Source organism: Camelus ferus, chromosome 13, assembly GCF_009834535.1.
Source record: "Camelus ferus isolate YT-003-E chromosome 13, BCGSAC_Cfer_1.0, whole genome shotgun sequence".
NCBI lineage: Eukaryota > Metazoa > Chordata > Mammalia > Artiodactyla > Camelidae > Camelus > Camelus ferus.
Genome location: NC_045708.1, coordinates 47,730,837 through 47,754,187, shown reverse-complemented (window position 1 = coordinate 47,754,187; position 23,351 = coordinate 47,730,837). Strand labels below are relative to the sequence as shown.

The 23,351-nt window shown below is 39.5% G+C and overlaps 1 protein-coding gene across 4 annotated transcripts in view; it reads right to left on the bottom strand.

Moving 5' to 3' along the window:
* CACHD1 (cache domain containing 1) overlaps nucleotides 1-23,351 on the bottom strand; it is a 213,124-nt gene that overhangs the window by 129,290 nt on the left and 60,483 nt on the right. For all 4 annotated transcript variants that reach the window (XR_004325118.1, XR_004325119.1, XM_006181264.2 and 1 more), the window contains exon 2: nucleotides 5,241-5,303. Coding sequence is in view for 2 of the 4 variants with exons in the window: in XM_006181264.2 (XP_006181326.2) it covers nucleotides 5,241-5,303 (63 nt within the window). In the remaining 2 variants the exon portion in view is untranslated. The remainder of the gene's footprint in view (nucleotides 1-5,240; nucleotides 5,304-23,351) is intronic.

Below are 23,351 nucleotides of genomic sequence, written 5' to 3'. Positions count from 1 at the left end.
AGAAGGATATTAACATATTAGATTTACTGCCAAATTATATAGTATACATAAGTTAGATCCAACTCTGAATAAGATTTGATTAGTAAAAGGAAAGGGCAAGAACCCAAGGGTTCTAGTTTTCATTACCCCAAAGGAGAAATGATGGATAGAAAACACAAATCAGTATTCCAGATACTACGAAATACACAAAAACACACATAAAGAAACGGTTCCCTTCCAGCTAAAGACTGTGAGCTATAATTAAGACGACATAGGTCAATATTCTCCTTTGAATAACTAATCTGTTTTTGGTTTATCAAACAAATTTTACAAGCAGTTGTAATTGCTCCTATAATTGTTAAGAGGCTAGTATCCTGGATGAAAGTGGAAACGACCTCTAGGGGCACTGAGTCCCCCGAACAGGTCAGAGCCAGAGATCTGGGAAATAAGCCAGTGCGAGACCCTGATGTCACCCTATGAATTGGATATCATCTGGAGATCTTGAGCATCCACTTCGATGACAGCACAGATCACCAAAGCTGAGAGATAAACCTCAGGGCTTGGCCAAGATGGGAAATCTGATAGGAGACACTGCATAAAATTGGAACCCAAAGAGCTATGCTCTCAGTATAACAGGAGAATACAGAGGAGACAGCCAGAAAACTAGAAAGACTCTACAGATAATTGGAAATTTTAGAAGATAGTTTTAAACAACTTATAGATCAAAGAAGAAATGACAATGAGAATTGGAATACACCTAAAACTAAACAATAAAAATAACATATATCATAGGTAGCCACTATTACCATACTGGCACAATACTCTTCCAGAGTTCAGTGCAGCAGGACACAGAAAAGAAATAAAATGTCTAAGAATGAGAATGAGGGAATCAAATTTAATTGGCATATATGATTATCTACATAGACAACCAAAGGAAACTACAGGTAAGTTATTAGAACTAATATGATAGCTTAAGAAGATAACTGGATGTGAAATAAATATGTAAAACTCAATTGCAACAGAAAAATATAAATTTTAATTATATTATAATATAAACAAAAAAAATCTAGAAACAAATCCCACATGCACGAATATTCAAGTCTTTTGTGAACAAAATTCTAAAACTATGCTAAAAGACATTGCAGAATTTCTAAGTAAATGAAGAAATATATCACATTAATAAAGATACCCTCCCAAATTGATCGACAGATTTATTATAATGCCAATTAAAATCCCAATAGGGTTTTCAATTGGACAAGCTAATTCTAAAATTCACACATAAGAACAAACGGTCCAAAATTCTTACATAACAGCAAAGAGCAACAGATGCTCTCAAGAAAATAAAGGGGATGGTGCTACCCTTCTAAATATATACTGCTGGCACCACGAAAGATACATCAACGGAACCAAACGAAACTCACACATACGTGGGAAATTGACTAATGATGGAAAACAGATTTAAAAAAGACAAACTGTTCAATAGATGGTGCAAGAACACTTGGAAATGAATATGCGACAGGGGCAAAGTAGCTGAGAGAAAGCAGCAAGGTACATGAATACCTACTTCACATCCAATACCAAAATCAACATTAATTTCTTCAATGAGAAAGGCAAAAGTTTTACAAGACAGTATAGGAGAACATCGTTATATCTTTGGGTCAGAAAAGAGTTTAACAATGCAAAATAATCAGAACAAAAGGGCAAAGTGCTGTCTAAAAAAACTAACTCTGTTAAAATCAAAACTTCAATTTCTAAAGTGATGATGTCATAAAGAAAATGAAAAGAAGCCACACATTGGGAGAACACATTTATGAAACATAAACCTACAGAGGAATCTAAAATGGTAACCACTGGCCATATGTGGCTATTTTAATTAAAATTAGTTAAAATTAAATAAAATTTAAAATCTAATTACTCAATAGCCCTGGCTTCATTTCAAATGCTCAGTGGCCACATGTGGCTCACGGCTGCTTGATTAGTGCCAACCGGAATGGAACATCTCCATTATCACAGGAAGCTCTCTTGGACAGAGCTCATCAAGAACATGCACTGAATATTTAAACTTCTCATATAAACAGACAACCCAGTTTAAAAAATGGACAAAAGATGTTAGCGGATATTTGACATCAACAACAAAACACACACATACACACAAAATGTACCATAAATATGTACAAAGTCATTTCAACCTCATTAGTAATCAGAGAAAAACAAATTCATTAGATACAATTTCAGGCACCCCATTAGCAAAAGATTACAACTCAGCAATACCAAGTACTGAAGATGGTCCAGAGCAGCACATTTCTACACTGTCTGTAGGAAAGTAACCCATGGCAACCACTGTGGAAGCAGTTTGGCATTGTCTAGTCACGTTGAACACTCTGATACCCAGTAATTCTACTCTAGAGAGGGATTTCTAACCTGAGGTCAACAGTCCCTCTCCCCATCTAAGCTAAATAATGAATTGAGGGATATTGATATATATGCGTATATATGCATATATACATATATGTATCTCTCAAATACACACACACACACACAAGCAAAGGAATGGCTAACAAAAAACCAGGATAGAATTCTTTCTGGGCGAGGGAGGGAGATACCACCTGGGACGGTCAAAATAGGGCTTTCTAAGTACTGTAATGCTGTATTTCTTTAGATGGGTAGTAGGCTGAGATGCTCATTTTAATACAGAATTTCTTCATTCTGCTCTTTACATGTTTGATGTGTTCCATAATTTAAAAAAAGCCAGCTTACTTACTTATTAGCTAGGACCCTTGATCTTTCGGAACTTGGTTAGTAATAGTAACTCCCCCGACCTTACAGAGTTATTCTGAAGTTTCAGGGAGATAACGTATGAAAGTGTGAGCGACTGTGATGGGGGCTGTTTTCTAGAAGAGGGAACAGAAGAAGTAAGCACTGCCCTAAAGATTTCATCCTGGGTACCGTCCAGGATCACAGGGCCCAGAGGTCCTGGGCAGTTATTAATCAAGTCGAGAAGACGAGGAGACACCAGGAGTCTCTGTTTTCTCACTTTAGAAGGGGGATAACTCCTGTCCAATTCAAGTCACAAGAGTACCATGATACTGAAGTGAGAGCAGAATATCCTGTAAATATGCAAATACAAACTTTTATAAATGATAGCGGAATGATAACTTATCTCCAAATACTGGATGCAAAAAAAGCATAAGATCTAGTTTGTTCAGGCTTCTTCCAGAGGACAGACTCAATAGACTAGAGAAAAGTTAAAAGTAACTTGTGGGTCAGGAGAAAAGAGGACTTTTTGCCAATTAAAGAGGAGATGTAGAAATGACAAGGTGGTGATTCTCCTTCATTTCACTTAATTCAGCTAAAGACAGTTCAGCAAACTCCTGTTTTGTATGAAAATATCAGCTAAAAAAATAAACTCCATTGAAATAAAAACACAGGTAATAGAACTTAGTGTCAAACTTATTTTTGAAACTCTCTCTCTTATTAGCCATGAGACTACAGCTGACTTATTCTACCTTTTGGAGTTTCATTTAACTCATCTGTAATAAGGACAGTGTCTTTCCTTCAAGGTTACATGGAAAAATCAATGTAATAATATATTGAAATCACCAGTGTTCTGTAAGTGCTCCATCAGCTGCTGTAATTTTTAAAAATTGTCATGGAAGGCTTCCAGACTTGTTCGCAGCGAGATAAGTAAAGCAATGACATCAGATCAAGAAAACAAAACAACTTTCATGTTTAAAGAGAGCCGAAGGAACAACTTGTATCTGTTACTTCAAGGAAAGTGGCAAACTGATACCCCTGGATCAGCTTCTTTAAAGTGTTATCAAATGGCCTTTGGTCTCCCAAAAAGTTTTCTTGAGTGTGCTTTGTGTAGAAACCTTCCCCTATAAAAAAACCCTTTTAAATTCCATGACCCTAAAGCACTTTCCACTTTGCTAGAATAAAAATAAGATGGGAATTATGAAGATAAGACTTGATACAGCAAACCACATTCACTACAATTTCAGGTCACTTATTTTTAAAAATATCTAAAGCTAAGAAAAAGGGTACCTACATAATGGCTGTGTCCTCTAAATTTAACCTGCAGAAACCAATAAAAAATCTTTAATGTCTATAAACAGGAAATGCTGAACTTCAAGAAACCACAGTAATTTATTATAAATAAATAACTATCCTATAAATAACTTCACTTCAATGACAGTTGCAAAACTTTTCCCTCTTGTATAGCACTTCTGAAGTTCCTATCAAGTCAAGCTGTTTTCCATGAATAAAATAAAGGCGGCAAACCTCAGAAAGTTTCGATTATTATGTATTTTCCTATAGTTATCTTCCTATTCTGTGGAAGCACTCTGCTACATTCCGGTTTTAAGCTTGGGCTGTTTTTTACTTAAGTTTCCAACCTAGCTTCAAATTACCAGTTGACAGTCACACAGTGTAATGAAGTTGGTGGATTTGCTGAAATTAAAACCCAGAATCCTCTTTACCACTCTTCTTTTCAAGCACAGATGCATTATTTATGACCAAGGTCACCCACACTATGTTTTAATTTAGGAAGCAGTCAGTCCATCTGAAGCCAGCTATAAATAAAGCAAATAGAATCTGGCCTCAGAACTTCTTGACCCCACAGAGCATTAAAAGGAGATGGGAGGAAAGAGGCAGTGGAAGAATACAAGAAGAGGAAAGAAAAGTAAAGAACAAAAGCAACCAACATCCACTCAGCTGCTTCTAGGCCAGAATCTTCCACCAAAGGATTTCCCTTACTCTCAGTTATTCTGACATTACTTCATTTAATTCTCACAACCCCATCAGGCAGATATTATGTTCACCTGATTTAGCTCAGAGGCTAACGTGTAGTTTACACTATAGCTCAAAAGGCTAAAATTGCTTACTGGGAGCCATGGAGTAGGCAGGAAAGCCAGAATTTGACCCGGGGTTTGTCCGAGTCCAAAGCCTGGGCACTTTTTCCTATGTCAGATGAAATAATTTTTAATATTTTAAAATGTGAGTAATTTAGGAATTTCCAAAACAATAAAAAGGAAACATAGTATTTTCCAAGTATAACACAAATAGCAGAAAACCATCCATATATAACCATAACTTCAACTGCTTATAAGTACTTGAAGTAGGAGGTTGTCACCATCTTGCTTAAGATGTACATGAAATCATATATAAAGAACCACAGACAACCTCATGCAGAGACTGGGAAAAGTAATGAAGCCACGTCCAAAAGCAAGACACATAATGTCAAGCACTAAGTAGCCTCTTACCTGCTGTACCTCACTTTCTCCGTTAGAGATTTTCTCAGTGTAAACAAAGGAGTTGAATATCCGCTGCAAGGAAAAGAAAACGAACATTAGCTTTTCTAAATAAGACAGCCATTTTCTATATGAATGTGTGTGTGTGTGTGTGTGTGTGAATAATCTGTTTACAACACAAATAGAGTCAAGCAGAAAAATTTAATCAAGAGTTATTTTACACAGAGAAATCCAAATATCAGCCAAAGTCAATCAAACATATGTAAGCAATACCCAGGCACTTCTGTAGTGAAATAAACCAGATGTTACACTGTATTTTTCATTTTCAAAAATACATTTAATTATAGATTTCCGGAGCCCATGCCATTTTATCCGACTGGTATAATCTGACAAAGTTGTGTTTCTCATTTAAATCCTGCACTCCGTGAATGCCCTAATTGTTTACAGACACTACCATCTAATGTAATAAAGCTCTTTCAAAAGGATTCTTTCCATATTCTCTCATGTCCCTGTCCAACTGGTACCTACCCAATATTATCTATCACCTCCAATACCCGAGCACCCTCTTGAAAGAGTAATGTAGTAGGGCTTGCCAAGTATGTGTGGCCTTTAGAGAGGATCTAGTTCTTACGTGCCAGGAAGTGTGACAGCCGCGCCAAGACACCAGCCCAGACTGCGGCACACAAGCACACACATCCTCCCACTGGTCTCTGCCTGGCTAGCACCCACTCCTGCAGACACTGCCTCCATTTACAACATCTCTGCAGACTTACGACTTTACCAAACCTACTAATACCGGCCAATCACAAGAGGTTAACATATAACAAACTAAAAAAAATGAGAATCCAAGAAATGTATTGTTAGAAGCTTAAAAAAAAAAAAAAAAAAAACCCAGCAGCCTCATCATTTATCCTAAAACTTTAAAGATAGCTCTGGAACTCTCTCCAGATGAGTAAGGAGTCAAGACTTGGAGATGTCAGCCAAAATTTCCCTTTTTCATTTCTATCCTACTGCCAAAGGTTTGTCAGCATCTGGGACAGCTTCCCAGACAGCCTAACAAACCTGCACGGCTGTGGTGAGGAAGACAAGCACCAAGTTCATCAAGTGCTGTGCAAATGAAGGAAGATCAAGGCGCTGGCGCTGGGGGAGGACAGAGCAGGGAGGGAGGGGGAAAGGAAGCAAACATACTTGGGAAGGATTGAGATGGAATTAGTCTGGCAAATTTTAATTATGAATGGTTGTAATTTCTCAATGCAGCGCTCATTCATTCAACAGGTGTTTATTGTCCTTTACTTTCCTAAAAATGACTCTGCTGACAGGAAAGGTGTAGACTGTAATGGTGATAATGATATTGGCTACTATTTATTAAATGCTTACTGTGGGGCAAACACTAGATGTTACATCTGTATGCTTATTTAACTCTCATAAAGTACCTTTGTGATGGGCACTATTATCTCCATTACACAGGTGCGGAAACAGAAGCATATTTTATTGAGTGCCTAATGCAACGCACATTGTACCTCAGCACATACCTTATTTAATCTTCATAAGAAAATTACTGCAGCTCCAAAGATGAAAAACTAAGACCCTGGGAAATTAAATAACTTACCCAAAGTCACCTGGCAAGGTTGGAATTTGAACCTAGGCAGTGTGATACTAGTTATGGCGCTACTAACCCCACTGTCTCCTAAGCCTTTATTACATGGTTGCTTGACGCATATGAGAAACATTCCTGTTAGGAGCTAACACCCAAACATCATGCAGATCAACAAAACCTTAAGTGTAATTCCAAAATTCAAAAGGCTCTGAAAAAGCAAAAGTTTTGCATAACACATTACTAGCAAAATGACATGACCTGAGCTTACTGGCAGTACATCCTAACTTGAACTGATGGGTATTTATAGTTGACCTGCTCGAATAAATAGTTTGGTGCTACCACCAAGCAGTTTTTGCCCCTCTCCTTCTCCCCATGGGGAACGGTGTTAGTGAAAGGCCAGCAGAACCTAGACAAGTAACTCACAACTGAACAAGTCAGCCAGTCACGTCTGGTCCAAGGTTAAAAGTTCAGGCTTAGTTGTGCGCATGAGATTTCAAGGTACAGAGTGAGTTTCCATTATGCGCTAGGTTAACGGACAGTTGCAATCTTTCTTAAAATGCAGGGACTGCTAAACCCAGCTCTCAAAGGCTTATTATTATTAGGCTTAGTGCTTTCTTAGTTTACAATTTCACATAAATGATCACATTTGATCCCCACAACAGCCCTGTGTGGGAGGCAGTGATCTGAAACCAATCTTACAGATTAAAAACTACGGCTCAGAAGTCAGAAAATGTATCACAGGTGAAAAATTCAAGTGTTGAGGTCTAAATTTAGGGCTTGAGTTAAAAACAGGCATTGCTTCTAGCAAAGCTATTAAATTTACTCATCTCACCTTTTTGTTCAGGATAATCTTGGACTCCTAATACCAACTATAGGGGGAAAAAATGAGAACTTGGGGGGCTTCTTTCTATCCATTTTAAGCAAGATATAACATGCTCGTATGATTTTATATACACACACACACATATATACACAAAGTTATATATATATATATATGAGACCAACATTAGGAGTATAAGTGTCCTAGACAAAGATTTAATCTTTTATTACTTTCTATCACTACTTAAAACTGTGAAAGGAATAGAATACAGAGTTTTCTGGGGATTTTTTTTCATTTGAGTCAGGAATTCCAAATGACATACGGAGCTGACATTTTGGTGACCTCAAGAGTTTCTTAGTTGTTAAAGGACGTGAAAAATAGACATGGGAAAAAGTCTTCCTACAACATGGACAAGAAGAGCAATCCCTTCAGTAACAGGGGGTGTGGGTAGGTGGGCATTCCACATTCTATTTCCAACTTGTCGCTTTCCCTTATTCCAGGTCCCTGAAGGACCATAGGAATTCCAGAAATTTGAACTGTTAATGTGAGCACAACCTCTCAAGTAACTCTCCTCAGTGTACAAATCCCTGGAAGTAAAGGCAAAGATACTGCTCGTCCTTGCCCATCAGTCGTCTTTCTCATTCTCATCAAATACTAGAAGTAAAAATACATACGCTTTATTGTACAGTGAAAAGGTCGTTAAAATGGGTGACGGGTTTTAACAGGTTATTTTAAGGAGAAATAGCTTATTGAATCCTCTTTCTCAGGTATATTTATTTTCATAATCGAAAGACCACCACAACAAGATGACTTGCTTATTCTTACACCCAGGACAACTGAGTACTCTGATCTAAAAACAAAACTGACCTTTCCCTCATTAAAACACACACTTTGGGAAACTGGCAGTTATCTTCCAAAGTTAATTATACGCATATCCTATGACCCAGCAGTTCCCCATCCTTGGTGTATGTACCTTGCAGAAATATGTTCATGTTTATCAAAAGAAAAGCTTAAGAATGTTCATAGCAGCACAAGTCATAAGAGAGAGCCCCAACCTGGAAACTATCCAAATGCCTATCAGCAAGAGAAGAGACAAATTGCGTGTACTCACACAGTGGAATATTCAGGCGAGATGAGAAATGAACACACAATCGCAACACGCATCAACGTGATGACTCTCACAAACATAATACTGAGTGAAAGAAGCCAGACCCTAGAACACAATATAATTCCACTTATTTCAAGTTCAAAAACAGGCAAAACTAATCTAGCCTGGCCTGTTAGACGCCAGGATAGTGGTTACCTTTTGTGGGAGAGTGAACAGAAACGGGCATGAAGCCCGCTTCGGGGTGCTGAAATGCTGTTTCTTAATCTGGGTCCTGGTTGCAGGGACGTGTTCACTTTTGTGAGAATTCATCAAGCTGTACACTTAAGACTGTGCACTTTGCTGTATGTACACTATACTTCAATAAATTTACTTGAAGCTTACATTCTAGGCAGTCTCTTTAAAATACACCCTTGTCAAATGTTTTCATATATTTTTAAATGATTTATGGATTCTTTAAAAGGACAAGAATCTATACAATTATAAATTCTAATATGGGCTATTTTAAATTCTGAAAAATCTACACCCCAGTCTGCAATCCAGATGAAATTGGCCTGTACCAATGCCGAGAGCCACCTAGAAATTCACGGATAAGGTCTCTGGAGCCTTCCCTGAGGCTACATATTAATTGCTCCCTTATATTCTAAGTGCCTAACATGACTTAGTTCTTCAGCTTCCCATCCAATGGTACTGTACTAACCTGAATTTTCAGCAGGAAAAAAGGAGACTTGATCTGACTCTCATCCAACCTGCATGCTCTAAACTTACATAACACAATTTAATCAAATCTCTTTGCATATTCTGCTGTTTTATTCCCTAAGCACAGCTTTCCCCCTCCTCCACCAAAGAGAAGTTTCAACCCAAATTAAGTTGGAAATTAAAGAGTCATGTAACACTGGAATATAGTTCCCCCTGCCTCTCATGTAAGAGCAGAAAAAAGCCATCCTGCTGTGTGTGTGTGTGTGTGTGTGTGTGTGTGTGTGTGTGTGTGTGTGTGTGTGTGCGCGCGCGCATGCGCGCATGCATGCACGCATGTAGCCTACTTTTTCCCACCTCTTAAAGGCTGCACCTTAATCCTACTCAGGTCCTCACTTCACCGACCCACTCACCCTACTGGCAATATTTCCCTCCTGAATCTCTCTATTTAATTGAACCTGCTTAGCAGATGGCAAGAGAATTCCACTTCACTGGAACAGGAACAATTGCATGAGTGTTTAATAAGATGGTCAGTCCAGACAGTTGGCCCCACCTTCACTCCTCTAACAGCTCTGCCAAATTTTAACTAGATATTTAAATGAATGGTACAGCACAATACCACAGCGAAGAAATAAATACCTCTACAACCCTAATGAGATTCTGCTGGTATTCCTCCCTGATCTTTGCAGGAAAATGCAGGACTGAATTTTTATTCAAAAGCTTATTCTCTTGATGTTTACAGGTCTCTGTCCCAAGCCAATTTGGCTGACAGTTCACTAATAGCTTCACTGAGCTCCGGATCTCTTCCTACGATTCCAAGAATCGTGGCCAAAGGGGAGGAAAGTATAGATCACCACTGTTATCTCAACATGATGATGATCAACAATGACCATTAAAAGAGAAAGCGCTGCCATTAAAATAAACTCCAACAATCACCGGACAGGGAATTAATGGCACTGGACAGGGAAGTAAGTGTTTCAGGAAAGAAAATACATGCTTGACTTCATTCTCCCCTAAGTATATGCCATGAATAAACTTTTACTAGGTTTTAAGGGACCACTCCTGCCCAGATTAGACATTGTCTTATTTAACCTCAAGCTATTAAACATATGGAATCTAGAAAAATGATGCTCTTTAAGGAGGCTTATCATTCTGAGGTCACAAATCTGGCACTGTAAATCTCCATCATTTAAAAAAAAAATCTCTAACTCATTCATTCCGGATATGGGTAGCTCAGGAAAATAGTTTACCATGAATATTGAAAAGGTTACCTCTAAAAGTAAAAATCAACAATAACCTGAATATCCAACAATAGGGGACTGATTAATTACTCTTCATCCAACCAAAAATATATTATGCAGCTAGTAAGTGTTTACAATGATTTGTTATTGTTAATATTTTAATTTAAAAGAGCATTTAAATACACAAAGTTTGTTCTAATTATGTGTGTGTATGTGGAGGGGTACATTATACATAACAGTGTTACTGTGTTACCGTGTATATTAACAAGGGCCAGAATGAATTCAGGTGCTTTGCAACACATTATCTCACTTAACACAACATCTTTTCATAAGTTACTATGTCATCATTTTACAGATGAGAAAACAGGTTCTGAGTTTAGTTTGCTCAAGTATAGGCTATTGTAAGAACGTAGCCAAGTCTGAATGCAAAATGTGCCTTACTCCAAAGTTTGTCTCATCCTCTATGTAAAAATCATACTAAGAGAAAACTTAGGTAAAATCTAGAAAGTGACCAAAATAGTAATAGGGCTTACCTGTGACTAATGACTCCAGAACATATATTCTTTCCCCCATTCCCCCTAATCTCAAAATAGAGCATGTATTTCCTATATGATGGATAATGATATTTTGCAGAGTTGTCACACACACAAAAAGGGACAGACATTCAGAGTTACAACTAAACTTTACAAACAACCGTTTGCACTAGATCATCACCCTAAGAGCTTTCAGAGGAAAAAATAAATGCAGGGGCTCCTGCTTCATCCTCAGTATAAAAATACAATCTTGAATACCACAGTGACTTATAAGAAACAGGGCTATTCCAGTTTTATGACAAAAGGAAATGCTTAGGTCCTAAAAATCATGGCAGAGGAAAAGGCCTAGATTAGGAATTTAAAACAAGATGAACCAGTACACAATAGATGACCTTGTGCAAACGGTACCCCAGGCACTCATGTCCTACCCCAACAGACTTCCTTATTTTGTTTTAAGGTTGCTATATATAAAAAACAATAATAGCTATTGCTTATATCACATTATCTGTCCAGCACTAAGTACTCTACATATCTTAACTCACTTACCCTCATAAATATGAAGATGAATTTATGTAGAGTGCACTAAAAACATTCAGTCTATTTCACATACTGTTGTGATAATTATTCAAACAGTCCTAATAGTTATTCTATTATTTTATACCATTATTGTTACTCTTAAGAATATTCTTACGACAATTATTCTATGATAGTTGGAGGTATGAGGGAGAAAAAACCCTGTATAAATATTTACCAATTCAGTTCCACCTCATTCTTAACAACCTCCCAAAGGTAATCTCTCTCTTCTATGAATTTCTGCAGCAAAGACTGCCTATGCTACAATTAAAACAATGTGTTCACTGTAGAAATTTTGAAAATATGTAAAAGAAGAAGAGGGGAAAACAAAGCTAATGTCTAACCACTCGTGAAAAACCAACTACCATGTACATTATACTTTATTTCCTTCCACTCTTTCGGATTCCTAGGTTCTAATTTTGTTGTGGATTCTTTGACAGCGGGTCCAGGCCATGATTCCTTAGCACAGTGCATCATACATAGTAAGCATAAATAAGCATGTATGTATCCATTAGTCTAGGCATTAAATCAACCAAACCATGATTTTAGATGGTCACTCGACCAGCTAGCCAAAAAAAAAAAAAAAAAGAAGAAGAAGAAAGAAATCATCCTTTCTCTTTAAGATAAAAAACTGTTCCCCTTCTCTCAACAATCTATTAATAGAGTCTCCCCTCATCACTCCTCTTTTTCCTTCCCTGTCCTCTTTAGGGTCTGAGTACATACACACACAGCCCCTTCAAGTGCAAAAAACTCAAATTATAAATTCCTTAGTCTGATGGTATTTAACTTAACACCCTTCAAACCAACACGAGCTCTGAATAGTAAGAAAGCTTGTGGGAGAGTCACAAGTCGGTGACAAGTGTCACCTTTACAAAGGGCTGCCTGTTTTGGTCCACTCTGTCCCTCAAAAGAAATTACCGGGGAAAAGGAACAGCCTGCAGTGTGATTTAGCAGGGAAAATCTAAGGCAATCATCTCAGCAAGCAAAGTTTCTAGCCTTGATCACTTGATTTCCTGTTACAGTACTCAAACCAGGAGAGCCAGGGGGTAAATATGAACCAGGAGAATAAAGGCAGGCAAAACGAGACGGAAACACTTCCCTAAATGCAATAAAGCTTCTGAAGGGTTATTGACTTTTTGTTGTTGTTGTTGTTTTGGCTTTCAAAGGGGGTAGGAGGGGAAAAAGCAAGTAAATCAGTTCCACATGTTGGTGAGATTCAGCCGTTAGCCAATGTAACTTGACTATAAGTAATATTCATGACAATGCACATGGCAACCTCTCAGAAATGGAAAGTTGAGTTCCCCAAATGCTTTGCAGATGGTGCCAGATTTCCACTCCCCTACTTCCACTCCCCTAACTCTTAATTTCCCCACTCCCTACCCCCTAGATCTCCATTAAGGCTTTTAAAAAATTTCACCTTGAAGAAAAAAGCGGGGAGGTACTTAAATGGCCGTGCACTTATTCTTAGAAAGAGGCCCTTTAAGTGGATAAGCCTTCAGTATGCAGTGTTCTGTGTGTATAAACCCACACAAATGGTCAGGTCTTCGGGAATCAATCCATCCATTAAGGATAAAGGGAACTGGAAACCCTGAAATGCTTAACTTTCCAGACTTAAATGACTATGTTTAATTAATAACTCAGTTAATCCATCATGTCCTTTCTGAAGGAAACCACGTAAAATGTAGCTCCATATTCTTAAGGAGCTCGCTCTCTAGTTGGGAGGAGAAATTAAAAATTAAAAAGGAGGAAGAGTGACAGTGCAATAGAGACTCGGTGCACTCAGTGTGCTTGGCGCACACCCAAGGCACTGTCAGAGTTCTCGGGGGTGGAGGAGCAGAGATCTGAAGAGATGAGACCTGGGCTTTAATGTGAGGTTGGATTTAAATGGGAAAAGAGAAAAAGAGCTTAGGCGAGAGCACTGCAGAAAGGGTTTGTCCCATGGTACTAAACACAAAGTACTAAGTACTCTGGGCCAGGCACTGTTCTAGACACTAAGGATACAAGAAAGGAGCATGACAAAATCCCTGCCCACATTGGACCCTACATTCTAAATCCTTTGGCCTCAAGAAAACCCTTAAAAAGGACTTACTAAGCACTGGCCTGTGTACTTGGAAATGGGGTGTTCAAAGATGAGCAGATTGCTTCTTTTCTAGAAAAGCTCACAGTGTTACAGAGAGAACCTGAAGTCAGCAATTATGATACAAAGTCAGTTTCATAAGGGGAGCTTTATGGGAAGAAAACTGAACTAAATAGAACAGAAATGATGAGGCTAGGCTGTGGAGGTTTTTCAAGCCAGGAAGAGGAGTTGGATTTTTACACACGTGGTAGGTACTTAGTAAATATTTTTTGAATGAGTAAATGAATAAAGGTCTATTTGCCAAGAAGTAAAGAGCTGTTAAAAGGATTTTTAGCTGGGGAGTGACATGATGAACTAGGTGCTTTAAGAACGTTTATATTCTACATGCTCAGAACCATGCACCCCCTTCCCTCAACTGTCCCTAGGCCTTCTCACAAAGAAACCAATCCAGTCCGTTTAGAAACCAATTACTATTCCAAGGATCTGTGGCAGCTTTAGGAACCAAACAAACTGGATCGTCTTCGATCCCTGGTATGACACTTGAGGGACCTTGAATTCAAGTTTCCCAGGTGTCTTATCGCCTCCGTAAAACTGTAAAATCCTCGAAGGGACTGTTTTGTTCAATTTTACGATCCCTACAGCACTTGCACAGAGCAGTACTATGGAATGAGATGGAGAAATACTTGTTCAAAACAATAATATAAAAATAACTCAATGAAAAACAACTGTCTGGGTTTAAAGCATAGTTGCAATGTTGCATTCAGAGTTGAAAACTAGTTTTTGACATTTCAAAATATACTACTGTGGCTGTTTTGGATATTTTTCAAAGGAAATGTTCATATATGCCATAGCTAAATAGAATTTTTATAAATGCCATTCTAGTGTATTCTTTTATTTAAAGAGATGCCTTTTTAGTACAATCATTTAGTATGGAAACTATAAATCATAATTTATCACAAAAACTAATAATTAATCATGTCAAATTGCAACTCTGTATAAACTAGCTCTATGCCTGATGAAGTCATTTAGCCTCCCTAGGCCAAATTTCACTTAACTATAAAAAAACAAACAAACCTGGGTTAGATTATATAAAACTTGGTGATCCTAAAATTCCCATGCTACTATTGCGCTGGAATCTTATTGAAATATCAATTGTTAGACTTTTGAGAAACTACTAATGCTAGGTCTTTCTGTCATATGTAATGGATTTTTAAGAAAATTAATTTGCTGGTGAAATCTGACTTAAATTGTCAAGAAAGATGTTTTATCTCTAAAACTTGTTGCAGAAGGGATGGCCACGTATTCAAGGATGAATATTCTCAGATGAAAATCTAAATGGAGAAAACCAATCTTGAACACGGTGAGTATAAATTAAGACAGGAATCGGAGCAGTTAGCCTTTATGGAATAAATGTGATGCTAACATGATTACACAAACGTCTACCAGGTCCTCCTGGCTGTATCGTCTTTCAGGCTCTCACAGCCAGGGTGCCTGTTACGCATATCGAATGCCATGGCAACAACCCTGCCAGTACCGGCTCCAGGCTCCAGCACGACAGGCCAGGATTCTCAACAATAATCCTTACCTAACCTCTCCACAAACAATGGCTCTCTGGGCTCAGTCACAATATAATTTTAATGAATAAATAAATGCTGATTAAGTTTCTTCTTCATTTTTAGGGCTAAAAAAAATAGGAATGTGAAAGGGGAGTTAAAAAACAAACAAAAAACCTCTATTACCAGCTGCTGGGTGGCTGTGCAGAGGTTAGATGTGATCCATTTCCTAATTTGTAAAACAGAGGTGATAATAATAGTGAGCTCCTAGGGGTTTTGTGAGTTTCCCTGCATGTATAGCACATATTCCTTACACACTAAGAGCTCAACAAATCGTAATTTTTAAAAATCCTTCAAAAAGAACAACTATTTCCAAGAATAAAAAGTCATTTGAGATTTCCCATGTCCTCATCCCAATGTCGGGAACCCTTCCCCATCAGTACTTCTGAAGCCTTCCACAGCAACAAGACTTACTAAAACGCTCTATTTTCAGGAAATGGCTTTCACATTAGCTCCCGGTGCCTTGACAAGCTGAGCTCCTAGTCTCAGTGAACAGGCTTCTTCAAGTTTCTTTGGAAACCCACATGCAAGCTGGGTCCTTGAAAAAGTGACTTTCCCCTTTGATTGCTGAGTACTTGGTGGGGAACACCTGTCTGAGCACACACTAAATCTCTAGATTACTTGACCCTGAGGCTTTGTAAACACATGCCAAGGAGGCCAAAGGAGTAAACTGAAGTTGGAAAATCTACTGCGGACGCGCTGGTCCCTCCAGGCCTAGTATTGCTCAACAGACAAAGTTCCTTACCTCCTGCAGAGTAGCGCCAGCGCTGGGGGAGGAAAGTAGTCCTAAAAAATCCAACCTGCCCGTGCTAAGCCGATAGGGGCCACAGGAGAGGGAGAAATGCAATAATCAGCTGTGCTTCCAACAGAACCCATGGGCTCATCTGAGACACCTTCCCAGACCTACCCAAAAAGGGGCCAGAAGATTAAACCTCCTTTAGTGCCACCACTGAATATTTACTTTCACTTTGGATTGCAAGTATTTATTTAGATACATTAGCAGTGACCTCACAGAAGGCAAAAACAGCTCCTGCTCACCTGGAGAGGACTGTGGGGATTAAGGTCCCGGCCTTGGAATCATCCAGACCTCATCCACCTTAGCTGTGTGACCAGCACAAATTATTTAAACCTTCTGAGCCTAAGTTTCCTCTTGAGGATTTAAGCAACATACCTCCAATCCCACAGAGACAGAACAGCGATAATCACTACCTACCAGGTTTGCAGTTAAAACCGGATGCGATGACAATTTAGGGCAGTGTGTGACAAGTTAGGGCAGATGTTTTGTCCAACGAGGCATAGCTGCTGCTAAAATGGTCACCATTTTCTCTGAATAGCCAGCATCCAGTGTAACCACCATTAAAAGTTCAGTAAATGCTTAATGAATAAAGAAAGGATTTGGTACAACTTCCTCATTTGACAGAAGAGGAAAGCGAGTCTCAAAGAAGGTACATGATAGGTCACAACCAGGGACAGGACCAAACGCTGGTTTCTCCCGACTTTCAGTCATGCTGATTTCTGACGGAACTTTTAAAATCGGACTGCGCTGCACAATGAACTAAAAACTAAAACCTATTTATTTATCCTTCAATGCCAGAATGGGAATGGAAAATATATTATCTAAAACTACAGAATGAGGATAAAACCAGAACTTCAAATTACCCTCCCTGCCACGTAAATATTTCATTTGTCTTGAGTTCCTGAAAGGGAGCATGGTCTAGTGGAAAGAGCATGAATTCTGGAAGCAAGGAAGTCAGACTACAGCCCTCAGCTCCGCTCCTTACTGTGGGGGTTGGAGGCATGTTGCTTAATGTCCAGAGCCTCCATTTTCCTGTCTTTAAAAATGGGTGTTATAATATCTATCCTTGGGCGGTGACTACTAATGGGTATAAGGTTTCTTTGCAGGATGAAAATGTTTTTAAAATTAGATTATGGTGATGGTTGCACAACTCTGGAAATACACTAAAAATCACTGAATTATGCCCTTTCAATGGGTGACTTTATGTAACGTAAACTATACCTCACCTAGGGTCATAGCTGTGAGGACTTAAGTCACTGTGAGGAGTATGAGAGCACATAGTAGGTGCTCAGTAAGTTATACAAATTGGATTTCCATCACTAAGGCAGTAGATATCAAACTTCAGAGCTACAAAACAAATCCTGTTTGCTTGTAATGAAATGCAGATTCCTGGGCCCCTACCTCCATAGTGAATGAGTCCACAAGCCCGGGGAGGCCAGTCCGTGCAAGAGCCTGGAGGAAGTCCTGATGGAGGTGGCCTACTAATCGCCGCTTGAGAAGTCCTACACTAGTGAACCTCTCAAATCAAACACTCCTACTGTGAATCTCCTTGAGATATCAGTAATAGTCTTATGTTCAATTTTTTGTACATATCCACATTTCCCTAGAGTATGGCCTGGCTAAAAGAAATGTCTTTTCAAAAAGAAAAGAAAAAAGAAAGAAAAGAGAGAGGGGGAAGGAAAGAGCAAGTCCCACTACTGCTGACCGCGTAGAGGGAGAAAAGGGGCACGTTCCAGATCTCCAGGCACTAACAGCTGCTCTCCACCTGCAGCCACCAAGTTCAGAATTAGACATGAAATAAGCTTCGGGTGGGGCTTCTTGGAAAGACAGGAGGAAGAAAAGGAAGGAGCACTTGGATTTGCTATGCTCTGCCTTACCTCCACTCTGCAGGGGCGGGGGGGGGGGAGAGTGCATCCCTGTTTTACAAACGAGGAAAGAGGAAACTAATGAGGAGGAAGCTTCCTCCAAAGTCACACATCCAATCCATGCAGGGTGGGCTCACTCTTACCTCAGCTCTAGGCTTCCCTGGAGGCCATGGCTCGAATCTGGGATCAAGCTCTCTTGGTCCCTCAAACTGCTAGAGCAGCTGGTGAGCTTCCTTTGTCCAGCCTTCTCCAGCTGGATGTTCTGGAGGGGCTCACCTTCCCGTAGCCCAGCTCAGTTTTCTGTTACTGAGCACAGACGATGGGCTGGCTCTGAGCTAGGCTCTGGAAAACGTGGTGCTAAGCTAGTCCCATCCTCCCAAAGGAGAAGGGGGAGGGGTAAGCAGACGCTGCAGAAGCTGTGGGCAGTGCCCAGCATGAGGAAGGCGCATCTGATCCAAACACAACCCGAAGTTGCCTGGAGCTTCAGTCTCTGTGTTCAAAAGGGAATATTAAGGCCTGATGTGCAGAGTAGGGGAGATAACAGGGGGGTTGGTTGGTTGGTTGGTTTTTTTGGCCTGGGGTTCATAGTCATCAAAAGCCCCAAATCTATATGTTGGCTTTTCTCTCCTAATGAGACATTATACACAGCCACAGAGATAAAATCATAGCACAACTTTGGACTTGTATCCCATTAACAGAACACGCCAAGCATGTACAGTATCCTCGAAATTCATGCTTTAAAAATAAACACTGAAATTAGCTCATAAATGGCACAATTATGCTGCCTAGGAGTTAATGTGTTAAGTAGAAATATTTAAAATATTTTAAATATTAAATATTCAAATATAACAGTGTTGGTAACTGTCGCATTTCTTTATTTATTAATACACCGCTTCAAAACTGGAGGGGGCTGGACAGCTCTCAGTCTCCCAAAGGCCCAGCTGCTGTTGATACACACGACTATCCACAGCTACCCAGGTATCTGCATTTTTCCTCATCTATAGCAACCACAGCCCAGTGTCCGCAAAGCCTGATTTGGGAGCTTTGTTCAGAACTCCACCTCTCACACTCAAGTCACTGCCCTCACCCTGCAGTCATCTCTCATTCACACTCTGCCTCTTAAGATACTGATAAACAGAAACAAATTCTCTTCCTGTTATCTACCTCTTCTACTATTAATATTAATACTACCACTACCACCACGCCACTCCTCCTCATTATGGCCTTCAAGGTAAGAAGAATAAGCCTCATTTTATGGGTAAGGAATCAGACAGAGCTAGTAAAAGTGGCAGAGAGATTTGAACTCAAATATGTCTGACTCTAAGGCCAAGGCTGTTGTCACTTCCAGGCACAAACTCTCCAATGGATCCCCAACCTATTCAGGGTAAAAGCGCAAGCAAGTCCTTACCCTGGTTCCAAAACCCCTACCTATATCCTGTGTGTCCTTTGACTTCTCTCCTGCCCTCTCCCCACTCTGTCTGCTCCAGACACAACCGCCTCCAGGTTGCTACTCAGACCTGTAGACTACTTTCCAACCACAGGGCCTTTGCACTTCCTGTTTCCCCTTTCTGAAATATTTGCCTTTGGGTGGACTTGTTCCCTCCTGCCTCTAGGGTTCTGCTCAAATACTCTTTTATACAAAAGAGCAAGCCCAGTAGCTCCTGTCACATCTCCCATGACCTATATTTTATTCTTTGCTGTCTGTCTTCCCATGTATGCCACATGTGCAAAGGGACTTTGTTTTGTTCCCACTGTCTGTAGCAGCTAGAACCACTCAGTTAATGAATTCATGAGAAGGGCACAAGTTGTACACAGACCGTGAGACAAATATACCCCACTGGGAATTCATAACACAGGGAATCATTCAAAGAGGTCACTTCCCCTGCCTAGAATGTACTTTGCCACTAATTTTCTTGATACGTTCATCATTAAGGCTTCCTTAATTTTCACTTCCATGGAAAGTCTTTCCTAATCTCTATGTAACCGGGGCATCCCACTATCCTAACACTTAACAAAACACACTGCAATTATTTGTTTACGTAACTTCTCCCCACCCCTGACATCTTGTGTTTCTAGAACACAAGGACTGATTCTCCTTCATCTTTGAATTCTCTTGGTAGGCATGCTGTTGCTGACTACATGGTGTAATGCTACCTTTTAATACGTCCCACAGAAGCTGTCAGTTTATAGGTAACAGTGTGAGTCTGGCATTAACCAAAATTGTGACAGAAGATTCTCTGGCCACAGACAGCAAGCAGCATCACCCACTGAGCCCATCAGTGTATAAACACACTCCGCCTGTGCTGGTGCAGCAAACACTTCTATGTCTGAACAACAAAGAGACATCCGGGAGTAATAAGCAAATTCGCAAGCTGAGAATCATTCTAAACACACTCTACAGATAGAAATTTGGCCAGAGGTCATGTTCTCGTTGACCTTGTTTCCCTCCCCAAAGTAAGTTCTTCAAGGAGGCCTTCTTTGTGATTGTTCCAGTTCTCTCTTCCCACCTGTCTCTCCCTCTCTCACGCCCGCGCACTCACGCCTGTGTGCACTTACAGCCTGTTTATACATTCTCATCCACCCTGCGTCCCCAGTGAAAGCAAAGGTGAGGTAGATGGCAGAGGTAACTGCCAGGCATCAAGAGTCCTGGGATTCAGTTCCTGACAAATTAGATGTTTGCCTGGATTCCTCCCTTCTCAAATCCCTTCAACCCTAATGAATAATTGGAAGAGTCCATAGGCAAAATGCAGGCAGGTGAGTATTTTGCTTTTGGCAGAAGCACCGCATTAGACTGCAGTGAACCGGATTCCCTGTAGCTGTCTGATTTTCAGACCGCTGCAGTGTTGTCGTTCAAAGGGGTCTGGGGCAGGCATTAAATAAGGCTGCTTTCCATTCTGTCCACAAGGCACTGATCCCAAGTTTAAGATGTGAAGCCAGTGGAGAAACATTCCATGAAACGACCAGACTTGTTCTGCATTATAGAACTAGTTGAATGTGATACACAATTAATTGTAAGGTTTTAAGAACAAATTTCTGCTAAAGAAAGAGAAAAAAGGAAGAAATATTTGTTTTATTTCATTCTTATTTCCTAAAAAAAGAAGATGAAAATGAGCTTATTCTTACTAATTAACTGTTCAAGAAAAAAGCTGATCCATTAATAATGGAGAGAAAAACCCTGGATCGCTCTTTACAGGTAAATAAGGCTCAAGGTACGTCTCACTTCACATCTGAACTATTATTAAATTTGGTCTTTCTCTAATTAACTCCCCCACCTAGATGTATACATAGGGATTTCTAAGATCTGGTCAATGACTTTGATTTTCATCTCAAACGTCATTTCGTAAAGCTAAGTTTTCACCTATCATTTAAAAGTTGCTAGTCTTAAACCTCTAGGAAGGAATGTTGAGATTCACTGTGGAGGCAAGATTGGGAAAATCAAATGGCCCCAGGTAATGCTGGATTGTTCAGGTGCCAGCAACCAGTGTTTTTCCCATTAAACTACAGGGCAAAATGCTGAACACAATTTTAAGCTTGAAAAGAAGAGTTCTGTGCTATCAGATCCTGACCACAAAGGACACCTGACTATTGCCAGGCACTGTGCTCCTTCAGGAGACACCAAATGACCCTCACTGGATCAAATCAATGTTAGTCTGAAAGGCATCTTTTTTCCTTTGTGCTTCTCTTCTAGTTAGTCAATCCTTATCAATCACAAACAATGACAAGGATGAGAAAGCAGATTTGGGTAAGATCACGGAGGACCTAGAAGCAAGGCTGTGAAGGCTCAGAAGCAGTAAGGAGTCTCTGAAGTAATGTTATAGAGCCAGGCAGTGAAGTGATCAGATCTGGACCTGAAGAAGAATAATTTGGCAGTAATAGATAAAAATATGACCCATTATTAGCAAGTGAGGCCATAATATAGCGTTGAGCATGGACACCAGTGTCAAAGGCTGTTGTGGATTTAAATCCTAGCTCTGCCAATCTCTAGCTGAGTAGTTCAGGCACGTTACCTAACCTCTAAGCCCCGCCTCTGTCCCCTGATTTCCTACTTCATAGGACCATTGTTATTAGATATTATTAATTGGATTAATATATGTTAATAAGATAATTCATTTATCTCACTAACACAGTAGCCAGCACAAGGTAAGTATTCAACAAATGATAACTTTTGTTGTTGGAATTGTAATGCACCAAGGGCGGGGAGGGTATGCAGGGCTAGAGTGAGGGATGGTTCTAGAACTAAAAGAAGGAAAATGGACACAAGGGGCATTTTTGAGCTCTCAGTTGCTGATGGCTGTGGACTACTGAGAGATGTATCAAAAATGCCAAAGAAGTTTGAAAGCTAGGTAATTACAGGACCAGCAATGATAGGTTCCATTTTTAGTTTGTTAGTTTTACCTAGATAAAATGAAAAAAAAGAGAGAGAGAGAGACAGACAAGAGAAGCAATATTCTCTACAATCACTGCAAAGGCGAAAAAAATCAGAAGCGTATCTCCTGAAAGTTAGCCCATTCTTTTCAAACAGCAAGAGCACAAACATTAAGCCATTTATTTTAGAAAAGGGGTTTCTCAAGAACAATTCATGAAATTTAATTAAAACCATTTTTTGGAAACACATATAACACACTCTTTTACAAAAGTAAGCATCAAGACTATAGACTCACGGATCGCTCATATGCGGAATCTAAAAAAAAAAACAACATAAATACAAAACAGAAACAGAGTCAGACATAGAACACAAACTAGTGGTTGCCAAGGGGACGGGGGTTGGGAAGGGACAGACTGGGATTTCAAAATGTAGAATAGATAAACAAGATTGTACTGTGTAGCACAGGGAAGTATATACAGGATCTTGTGGTGACTCACAGCGAAAGAGAATGTAACAATGAATGTATGTATGTTCATGTGTAACTGAAAAATTGTGCTTTACACTGGAATTTGACACAACATTGTAAAATGACTATAACTCAATAAAAAAATGTTTTTAAAATAAGAAAAGAAATAAAATTCTGACGCATGTTACCACATCGATGAACCTTGCAAACACTGTATTAAGTGAAATAAACCAGTCATAAAGAACAAATACTGGATGATTCCACTTACATGAGGTACCTAGAGTAGTCAGGAGGTAGAATGGGGGTTGCTGGGGCTTTGGGTGAGTGAGGAATAAAGAGCTATTCTTTAAGGGATAGAGTTCCAGTTTGGGAAGA